This window comes from Xiphias gladius, chromosome 16 (assembly GCF_016859285.1).
Source record: "Xiphias gladius isolate SHS-SW01 ecotype Sanya breed wild chromosome 16, ASM1685928v1, whole genome shotgun sequence".
Classification (NCBI taxonomy): domain Eukaryota; kingdom Metazoa; phylum Chordata; class Actinopteri; order Istiophoriformes; family Xiphiidae; genus Xiphias; species Xiphias gladius.
This window is the reverse complement of record NC_053415.1, coordinates 21,768,585-21,780,179: the sequence shown is the minus strand read 5'-3', so window position 1 is coordinate 21,780,179 and position 11,595 is coordinate 21,768,585. Positions and strand designations below refer to the sequence as shown.

At 43.4% G+C, this 11,595-nt stretch overlaps 1 protein-coding gene across 1 annotated transcript; it reads left to right on the top strand.

The window, feature by feature from the left end:
- Positions 1-376: 376 nt before the first annotated feature.
- On the top strand, positions 377-1,756 carry olig2 (oligodendrocyte lineage transcription factor 2). Its single transcript, XM_040149101.1, has 2 exons — positions 377-460; positions 911-1,756. The coding sequence occupies exon 2, from the start codon at positions 935-937 to the stop codon at positions 1,754-1,756; it is 822 nt and encodes a 273-aa protein (XP_040005035.1). The 5' UTR covers positions 377-460; positions 911-934.
- The last annotated feature ends 9,839 nt before the right edge of the window (positions 1,757-11,595 follow it).

Here is an 11,595-nt window from a genome sequence, read left to right as displayed (position 1 = left end):
AATGAGGTCTGATTTATTGCATGACTGTTTCCGGAGCCTTGCGCTGACAGAAAATGACAGTTGACTCCCGAAGGCGCAAACTGCGGCTTATTCGGTGCGTCATGACGGTCAAAATCCGTCCGCGCGCGGGCCCAGCGTTTTCACGAGAAAGGGGGCCATGTGCAGGAGGAAGTGTGTCTGATTTCACTTAATAGTGATGCTGTGTGTTGGTAATTACATCAGGCTGGAGAGGACCCCCCGCCCCCCTCCCCACCTCCCCTGCACGGAGCTGATTGGTCGCAGGGTGGCAGCCGGCACAGAAACTGCGTTGTCCCGGTGAGCCGGCCTCTGTGCGCCTCAGCCCGCTATAAAAGCCCGCGGTCGCACGCAGCCGTGCCAAATGGGCTGTCACACGCGCTTTGGAGTAACAAGTGGATCCGACGTTTAGGTTTTCTCACCATCGCGCCTGGAAACACTCTCGGTAAGTGGTTGTTTTTATATTAACCTGCTTTAATAATTACTGGCGTTTTTACCAGACTTTATTTATGAGTCAAACGGAAATAAAGTGTAGAAAAGGACAAGCTGGGGACACTCATTGATAACTTGTCTCTTATCCCCTACCTGATGACCCAGTGTCAATATAAAGATGAAAAGGGATAAAAGCAGTTTCGCCAGACATGTTCCTGTAAGTGGAGTTTTAATTCGAGGGTCCTGCAGCATTCAGGATGAATCTAATCAGAGGCCACGACGTGTCTGTACATAGCAGCCTACTTTTAATGATCTATTCAACGGATAAAATGGCAATAACCAGTCACCGTGTGCCCAGCAAATAACGTGGATTATTTTCTGTGGCGGTGCTATGAGATGTGGATTCTGGGGTTCATTAAATTAACTAAAAAAAATGATTGCTTTTTTTTTTCTCTCTCTTCAGACCACCGTGCTGTGGACCAGAACCATGGACTCCGATACGAGCCGCGTGTCGAGCAGACCGTCTTCCCCCGAGGTGGACGACATCTTCATATCCACCCTGAAGAAGTCTGTGCACGGCTTCTCGGGTGCCGTGTCGTCCACGCAGAGCGACTCTCCGTCAGAGATCCCCGGCCTGCGTGGCCTCTCCGCCACCGACGAGGACTCCCTCTCCCTCCGGATGGCGTCCAAGAAAGACCGTAAGCTCCTGTCAGAGAGCGAGCTCCAGACGATCCGCCTCAAGATCAACAGCCGCGAGAGGAAAAGGATGCACGACCTCAACGTGGCCATGGACGGGCTGCGGGAGGTCATGCCCTATGCGCACGGACCGTCGGTGCGCAAACTCTCCAAAATCGCCACCCTGCTGCTGGCGCGAAACTACATCCTGATGCTGAGCAACTCGCTGGAGGAGATGAAGCGGTTGGTCAGCGAGATCTACGGCAGCAGCGGACACCACGGCGGCTTCCACCCGTCGGCCTGTGGGACTATGACACACGCGGGGCCCGTGCCGGGACACCCGGCGGCCTCCCACGCCTCCCACCCGGGGGTGCACCACCCGCTCCTCCCGCCGGCGGCCGTCTCCACCGCCTCTCTGTCCGCGCCCGGTATCTCCGCCGTCACCTCGGTCAGGCCCCATCACGGACTCCTCAAAGCCCCCGCCGCCGGCGCGGGGCCGCTGGGCAGCAGCTTCCAGCACTGGGGCGTTGGCACCGGGATGCCTTGCCCGTGCAGCATGTGCCAAGTCCCGCCTCCGCATGTGTCCGGCATGAGCGCCGTCACCATGCCGCGGCTGGCCAGCGACTCCAAGTGACTCCGAACCGAGTGGAGACGAACTTTTCTGGGGTTGTTACAGACTCTCTCCCCGCACTGTTACTCTCTTAATTTATCTTTGTTGCCGGATCCGGTAAAGACCGATGCATTGATTCCCCTCACTTCGGGACTTCGGGGGTTTGCGACTAACTTAGTGTCTTACGATGATTAACCTCAGTTTGTAACAGGTGTTCCTTCACAGAGCTCCTAGAGCACAACGAAATCCACCTTATCCCTGGAAATCTCCGACGGTCCAGGCATCTGTGTGTCTCTACAGTTATTTAAAGATCCAATTTTAATCGCCGGTGATCAGTTGCTTTTCTGTTCTGTGGGGGCCCGCTGAGGGGAAACGGTCCCAACCTCGAATCAAACCACAAATATAGAGTGTAAATATGTAGATTGATAATTCTGTTTAAATATAGTCGAAGATATTATATATTAGAGTCTTGTTAATGTGCGGGAAGACTCCCCCACCCCTCACATGTTGCACCTGCTTTATTCTGTCCATCTAATTCAACGCATCTCTCCTTATTTCTTCCGCCCAGTGGGCTGTCGTTCAACTGCCCGGCCAACACAATGACCACTTCTTTATTTTTTTAATAAAAAGAAAAGGAAAAAAGAAAAAAAAGAAAATGATATTTATTTACTTATTTTGAAGGGGAATTTCAGTCGAATCTCCGATTGTGTTGGGGTTTGAAATGTAAAATAAAGACGATTAATTGAAAAAGGGAAAAAAGAAAAAGTCTTTGGTGATGTCTTTGTTTTTAATCCCTATATTACCTTACACGATACAAAAGGGGGGGGGCGTGTTGAAGTGAGATTTAAAGCGGCACTGATACACATCATCAGGTTTACAGATCACTGGACGTCGACATTATTACAGGGGGAAAAGCAGATCACAACATCAAACATACAAAACACATCTGATCAGTGGTTTTATAACAGAATAACTGAAAAAAAAAACCTTTAAACGGTTTGGGAATCGGTCTTTCGTTTAACATAATGAATAACAAATTTAATGTATTTTAAGCTTTTAAAAAGACAAACACTAATCTGAAAAGTGACTTCTATCATGATTATCATACCTTTGACTTAGGCAGACCACTGCCTAGACTTTAATAGCCGGGCATGGTCAAAAAGGTTCATCTTTTTTTTTTTTTTTTTCACCTTAACTACAACCTAATGGCCTCCATTAAGTTTTTGTGTATACCTGCCATTCATGACAATAAATTAAAAAAAAAAAAATTGCTAAACCTCATGAACCCTGGCTCCGTGAGACACTTTTGTGAGTTTGAGGGATGTAAGAAAATCCCTCCAACAGAAAACAAAAATATCCGGGCATCCGCCTCACGTTTTAATAACTTTACTCTCAACCTATTATGATGAGTCCCGTGTCCATGTAGATCTAATAATGATACTTTTTATGAATCAAATTCATGATGTACATCACAACAGAGGCCGTTTTTTCGTAGATTTAATAAACAGGATTTATTAAAGCGTGATTTAATGAACACGTTTTATATAACCTTAATATTTTATGACAGTCTGGCGTTTGTGTCCTCGTGAAACGCGCTGGTCCGGAGCTCGTCTCTGCTGCCGGATGCCACCCCGGACCACAGCACGTCCAGCGCTCGCGATCGCTCACGCTTTACGCGCCAGGTGACCTCGGCTGGTCGGAGATTGGCTTCGTCTCAGCCGCGAGCCACCGTCGCCGGACGGTGGACCGACGTTTTTGTAGGCACCTGCGCGTCCAACCGGACTTTCGTCCCGCGGAGTTGATCTGCTTGTAACGAGCTTAAAAAAAAAAAAAAAGGTGGTGTGTGTGTGTGTGTGTGTGTGGGGGGCACTTTTCTCTCACCTGCATAACGAGAGGGCGTCCGCGAGAGAAAACTGCATTACGGAACCGTCATCTTTGCAAAAGAGGCGTGCAAACAAAAAGTTCTGGTGGCAGAAGGAAGCCAGTGATGAGTAAAGGCCGGTACACTTGAGGAAAAGGTAGCAGCTGCATAGCAGATTGTGCATGCTGTTGCAACGTTTTCCAAAGGCTTCTGAGGCTGGAACGATACGAACTGAATCTCTGAATATTCATGCAGGCATTTGTTTATTCGTCTCATTACTGGAATTGAATTATTCAGAGTCCTTCAGCGTTTTTTTTGTAGGACGTTTCAAAGAGGAAGGGGTCATTCGGTGCCATGCAGCAAAAATACAGTCTATTCACAGGTGAGCCATAAGACAGCAGCTCTCTAAAAAGCCTCAGCCTCTGGAAACACATCAGAAAAATAGGAGATATAACCCTGGCATTCCTTTACTCTTAAGTTCACACTTAGTGTACTTCATACTACCATTTTTAAGGTCATTTTGTGTAACTACAGTCATGTGCAGTCCTAAAAGCTGTTAAACGTTCGTCCCAGCATTCAGCATTCAGCTCGACATCGCATCACTGTTTAACTCTGACTCCCTCTGCAAAACAGCCAGAGGGATCCACAATGAGGACAGAGTGACAGCTTAACCGCAGCTCGCCACAAAAAAGGGGAGCCATTTCCAGCTGCAAGCTGTCGCTCATGTGCTTTCCAAAGAAAGTTTGACTCACACTATGGCAAAAATACTATCTGGTTTTGTATGAGCAGGGGGGCAGTAAATAGGAAAAATAGCTTAGGAAGATAGTTTGGATGTTAGTCACATCACAGTCACAACCTTTTACGTTGTAAAACAATTTCACGACATAAATATGGACATAAATGAAGTGGTGTATTTGCAGCAAATGCTTTTTTCCTTGTTTTGAAAAAGACATCATTTTGGTCTGTGGCAGAACCGTAAAACAGGCTTGAAGGTTTTCGGTTACTCTGGCTGCTTGCCCCTCCTCAGGTTGCAGTTGGTTGCTGTCATGCTGGCGATAATGCAAAAGGTCAAAGTCAGCTAGGTGAAAAAAGGTTTGCACTCTTAGAATTTAGTCTTCTCGGTGAAACAAAGCTCCTATGAGTCAAACCTTTACTTTTCTTTAATTTTTCAGACGGTGTCATCGTTTGGATATTCAGTAACTTGACTAAGTTTTTGCATCTGTGTTTTTTTTCTTCAGGTGAATGTTCATTGTGGACTTTTTTCTTTTTCCATATGTGATAATGCCAGGTCACCAAACTCCATTCACGAATAGGAATCTTAGAGGCGTGAATTGTCCCACTCAGGGAACCACGCGGGCAGGAGATTGAGGGACGGTCTGAGCACGTCCACTCAGGCCTGAGAAGAGGTGCGGGCAAGATAAGGGATAACACCTGTGTGAGTGGGGGGACTTTCAGCCCTTCGTACTGTCCATCAGAACTCTGTTTGTCATCATCCAACTCATTGGTGAGCTCCCTACTGTGCGTAGGCCTTTTTTCACAGCAGACACCTTGACTTTTCAAAGCACAGGTGTCACTAATAAGACTAACGTTCGCCCCGTTGGGTTCAAGTGTCCCTGTGAACTGGATTATTTAGCGCGCCCACTTACTCTTTCAGGTTTTGAATGGTTACATGAAACGCTATCAATGAGAGAGAGAGAGAGAGACGGGAATAAATGTATCCTGCAATATACTTTGTACACTTTAAATCTAATGGCAGAATTAGCCGATTTGTTGCTCAGCTCAGGTCGGATGTGGTTTATGTGGACAAGAAACATCTTTCAACTGATTACGAAGTTTTCCCTCACGTCATTGCAGCTCGCAGCAGTGTTTTGTCTTTGTCCTGCCGTTTAGTGTTACAACGCTGACGGTATTTGTCATGCCATTGAGATTTCCAGAACGGCTCCAAAAGAGCGTGACGTTGGGCCGTTTTCAGCTACTTAGAACATCACAGCAAATACCATGAATCGAACATCAAACAACCAATTTGCATCCGCAGAAAAATCCATTATAGAGAACACTAAGACCTCAGATACTCACCTTACAGAAGCCTTGACAGTACACAATTCCAGGCAGTTGCAATGAACAAATTCCCTTTTTCTCAACCTGAAAGTTTTATTCTCTCTGGCTTTTGGTCATTTTTGCCAGCTGTGCAGCTATGTACGGCTGAGTGCAACATGTCTGAGTCATTTTTGCCAGGGATGCTGAAAGCTATCCTGGAAAAATGAAGAAAATAAACTAAAGTAATAACATAATAACACGTGGAACAGAGAGATTGATGACACTGTACCAAGTGAGGTTTTACACAAGATAATCCACCGTCTACTAAAGAGTTGAAAGAGTCTGATAGTTGAGTTCTACACACGTTCCATCCGCAGTCTACCGTGGCCTTCACCTCTGATTTTGGCATACGGCTGCTTTGACAATTAACAAACCATTTTGATGGCACATAAAGGCATAACTTGAACGATTATTTTGTCTTAGAACCTCTGCTGTACCTCAGGTATCTTGTCCCCAGAGCCATCCAAGCACCATTTTGTCAGTGCAAAATGTAGTTAACGTGGATTACAAAGTATCACATTGCAAAAATAATTAGACCTCCCTCTCCCCCATGATTCCCTCTCTTTAGTGTAAATTTCCACAATTATCTCTTCTGTTCTTAATAACTCAGATGTGCAGGGACCTCAAATTCTAAGCTTCGCTGGTCAGGAAGTCATGATTACACGACATACTGCTCCCAGTCGCAGCTGCAGGTGGTCGGTCGATTAAAGGAAAAAGAAATAGCACCTTAGGAAGGTGTTACCTCATCGCAATTAATTCTCCAAGTCTCTGAACTCTGCTTGAGAGATGAGCACCATTTTTTTTTTTTTTTTAAAGATATTGTACAGACTAAAGTGAAATAAATTTTAGAGGCAGTGCAATTTAAATTCAATGGAAAGACACGGGCAGACGCAAATTTGCGCTGGATGACGCACATTGAGGCGAAGATGCATGTGTGTGAGTTGAAAATGTTTCCACTGGAGGAAAAAACTCATGCCTTTCCGAAGGTTTTATGACTACTTCACAAATATTCAGAGACAAGAAGAGACACTGGAAAGAAATAAACGTTCACCTGGAGTAAAAGTTTTTAATCTGCAAAATCACCAAATGTTCATGCACATTCACCAACAGTGTATTTCATTTGTTTTTCCTACAGATATGCTCACGGTAACTAAAGCATTGATTATCGTTTAATGGTTATGTTTAGACCATCACAGCGCTTGGTTAGGTTAAGAAGAGATCATTGTTAAATATTCAAAAAGTCGGTACTGACTTGAATCTTGAGACAGGGCATGTTAACTTTTTCAATATTTGACCAAAACTATTTTTTTTCTATAACTGCAACCAGAGTGTTTGTCTAAGGCCAGATGATGTCCAATCTCTCTCAAACACTTTGTATGCTTTGCCCACTGCGCACCGTTACACACTGGTCCAAAATCAACCATACGTTTTAAAGTGGGTTGAGATCTGGTGACTGCAAATGCCTCAGCATATGAGCTACATAGTGTTCATACTCGTCAGCCCCTTAAGTGAGCCCCTTGTGCCCTGCGTGGAAGCATCTGCATTCGGTCACATTTGTCCACTCATTTGTCAAAATAAACTCAACGTAAATAGCAGTCGTGGCTTTTAAAATAAATGACTACATTAAACAGTTGCCTTTTTAGAACAGAATTTTATTGAGGGGCTCATTTAGTAAACTAAAAATTACTTAAGCTCACAGTGATTAATTGGTATTAATAGTTACTTCATTCAGATGGGGAAGAAAATAATTAAGAAACGTCCTTTTTGTGGTTGGTTTATTTAACTATCAATGAATATTGAAGACAATTTGTCAATGCAATGACGCTGATGAGAAAGTTTTTTCTACGATACACCCAGATAAACATGGTGCTAAAGTTAAAAGAGAAACTGACTGAGTAGCATCTTTTCAGCTCTGCCTTGATGATCAGGCCAATAGCAGCTGGGCTTCACATCCCTGTGACTGGATTTGAATAAACAACTCCTTATCCACTGTTGGTGGCAGGCTGACTTATCCATTGACGCTGAGAGTCGGAGGTTGCTTCTGTGACAGTTTAAATATTCATAACTTTGGACAGAAGGGGAGCATCAGTCTTACACTGTTGTAACTGGATTTAAACCTTCCTGAAAACACTGCACAGATGTACACCCTTTCAGCTCCGTGCATCATGTTGTGTTAGCCGAAAGGATTAAAGATCGGTGGGATGCATCAAAGGTGGCGGAATAGCAGAAAGAGAAACTTAGTCTATGATGGAGCAAAGGAGGAATAAGCGAGAGAAGATAAACAAACAGAGAAGCTGTCAGAGACAAAGGCAGGATTTAACACTTACAAGGGAATAGATGGAGCTCTAAGGTGAACATGAGACCTCAGAGTTCACTCTTTCCCATGGGACCGGTGTTTATTTCAACACAGCTCATCTGCTCACTCTTTACCAACATTAAACACTGCGGTGTACTCTAACACACACTAAGAAACACTGACTGTATTGGATAGATAAGCAACAAGTGGTGGCTTAGCTAAGAATTTAGCTATTTTTGCTGTTCCTCACAACAATTTGATGATGCCTCTTTTATGTCGCCTTGTGCCAGTTAGAAGACACGGTTAGACCACAGCCGTAAGTGCTTTGCGGGTGGTTGGCAACCGTTAAACCTAATCCACACTATGTGGGAGTTATGGTAATTACCCCTTTTTGACTCATAAATAACGCTCACTTCAGCATACAAGTGGTGACTTAAACTGGGAAACTTCGTTTTCCAACATCTGGCTTTGCACAAATATTAATGCCATGTCAGCAGAATGGGAAGAACAGGAAAATGTCCCATTATTCAAACTTGAAATGTTATGACATTATCCCAAAATGGTCACCTCTGTATTGTAGTCCCAACAGATGAAGGAAAATTAAGTATATATGAGATATTTTTGTTATGTTACAAATTTGAAGGAGTTCATTAATACATAAAAAATGATACAAGCAGTGTATAGCTCCTCTCTAATTAGCTGAGACAGTGCTAATTTTAGATTTAGATTTTAGATAGAACTGCCGGTGATATTGGCTTTGCAGCCACTCGGACACTGGTTTTGTTGATATTATAACATTGTTTTTTGGAGAGTGTGAAATATTCCTGATATCTACAAATTTGAATTATAACTAGAAATCTGACATGAATGATTTTTCCCATTCGGCTGCTCGTAATTACAGTCTGTACAGTATGAACTGAATGTTGCATAAGTCCCAGAATAAGCAAACATTTTTGGTTGCATGATGTCAACCAAAGTCAATCCATGAAAGTTGTTAAATGCTAATTTAATAGATATATTGCTACACTGAGCATTAACAGTATTTTCTCACATGACCTCTGCTGTTCAAAATTAAATGACTAGCTATTTATAGTGTTTAAATTACACTTGTTCCTAGTAGCCATTAATTGTATAATGTTAGCAAATATGTTAGTAGGTTGTATTATTACTGATGTACTAGGTTTGTGTTTGACTTCCTACTTTGTTAGAGCTTATAGATGGCAAAATGGGGCTGTTTTAGGATCAAATAAAGAAGGGGAATGCTGCACAGTCATAACTCTGATACAATACTTTATTTTAAAATAAAATAAAATTATTAATAAAATATTTTTGAACTTTGTGTCTTATTCAGGATAGGACTTGCTCTTGGATCAAAAACACCGGGGAGCTGAAAGAAAGTCAGTAAGACTATAACACAGCTGGTATTGATGAGTAAAAGCAGAAACATACCAACATTTGAGTTGTCTGATGACTGGAAGTTCCCAAGCCATACCACTATCTGTATATCAGGTTCTTTGCTGACCGAGTTGGCTCCATCACTGTTTTGGTGATGTTGATAGAGAGGTGTCATTGTGGGAATCAAGGTTGAGCTTTAGGTGCTGAGACATTTTCCACGCAAGCAGTGATACATGCCTTCATCCGAATGGAACAGCTGGGTGTCATCAGCATAGCAGGGGCACAAAAAGCCATTCAAATGTATGCCATAACCTGTGTTTCTGTGTTGGCTGAATCATGTGCCAATCCTGACCTCAGATTCCCCAAGCCTGTTTGATTATTGGTACGGGTCAGGTTGCTGGTCTTACATGAACAGATCAGGTCCAGAACTGACAAATGGATAGTTATGAGTAACACGTTTGTTATGTGTTTGCAATCTGGGCCACGTTTGAGACCTGCAGCCTCAGAGTGATTTGTGCTGTACCAGGCAATTGAAGTTGACACTGGGGCAGTCGCAGGAACTGTTGAATTTCATAAAGATTTCCTCTGATTCAGATTCTTTTGGTGGTCTGAATTCTTTTCAACAAGGAGATGTCCGCCACTATTTTAGTTTAAACTCAGATGTGTGTACCAGCTTCCCTATGTGTGCTGATGGCACGAAATAAGAAGTAGAGGTACTCGTTGGCAAAAAGGAGAGGTGCAGGAACTCCATAGCATTATATCATTTATGCAAACTAAAGTTAAATACTTAAAACACCCCTGATTGGTTTGTGTGTATTTGTGTGTCTGCCTAATAATCTATGACGAGCAGCAGATGAACTACTCGATCGGGTGGATCAATGTGTTTAGTAAAAGCCCAGAGGGACAAAGACAGAAGGGAGTTAGAGAGAGAGTAAAGGAAAATGAAAGAAACAAAGAGAGAGAGCAGAAGATCCATTGAGTGTGTTTTTGTGGCTGAAGAATTGTCCCCAGTGGCTTTGAAAAGAGGGATAATCCTGTCAAGTAAGCAGACCTTTGGATATTCATGACTGGCCGAGCGGCTCCGTGGACTGAAGGAGGACACAGTCAGGATGGGATTAAACATCAAAGTGAATCTGAGGAGCTCAGGACTGGGACGTGAATCAACCAATGCAGAAACACAGAGGTATCAGAGGGGTGTGCTGGGGGCCAGCGGGGGCCAGTGGGGACCAGTTGTCTGGTGGGTGGACAGCACTTTGAATGATTCCAGGATGAGGGCCTCCTAAATGCCATTCAGTAGAGTGATATTGTGTGTTCACCTGCCCCCCCAATCTGAGAAACATATCCATACATAAGCATCCATTGTAGTTAGAAAATAGGTTCTTGTCATCGTCATCTTCAAGTCTGTTTGGTAGCTGAGGAGGAGTGTTAAAAATGTGATAAAAAAGTGATAAAAGTGATAAAAATGAAGATGTGGACAATCCCGTCCACATACTCTTTTTTAGGTTTAGTCCAGGCTTGTTCTTCATGGTTTGGACTAGACTAGACTTAATTCCAATAAAAGTACATATTAATGCTACAACAAATCATCTTTTTTGATCTTTATGGCAACGGTTTGTGTTTGGCGCTTGTTTCAACATAACAGTGCCCCTGTGCACAAAACCATGTCCATAAAGAAATGGTTTTCCCCAGTTTGATGGGTAAGCACTTGACTGGTCTGCACAGAACCCTCACCTCCGCCTTATCTAACGTCATTGGGATGAAGTGTAACACCAGTTATTACAACCCATCATCAGTGTTGGAACTTACTAACGCTCCAGTGCCTGAATGGGTTCAAATCGCTGCATTCAGGTTCCAAAATCTGGTGGAAAGCCTAAAATTTAGAGGAGTGTAGGCTGTTATGGCAGCAGAATCATGCCCATGCTTTATAAATGACACATTCAACAATCACCTATGGGTGTAATGTGCTGAGGTCCACGTAATTTTAGCCGTGTGGTATATATGGCCTGGCAATTGTTTTGGTTTTATTTGTCCAAGTCTAGAGATATCTGCCATTGAGATCTTTGCTTCCGCTGCAATATTTTGGGGGCAAATAGGATTTAGCTTGTGGTGCTTGTAGCATTAAAAAAAATAGTATTTAAATAATTCACTAGCAAAATGTCTTTCCAGAAATGATGTTGTGGTACCTCTGGATAATCGACAGATCTCACTGTAAAC

What these genes read in the sequence shown, in the direction of transcription:
- olig2 (XM_040149101.1), top strand. Translation starts at nt 935, where the DNA reads ATGGACTCCGATACGAGCCGCGTGTCGAGCAGACCGTCTTCCCCCGAG.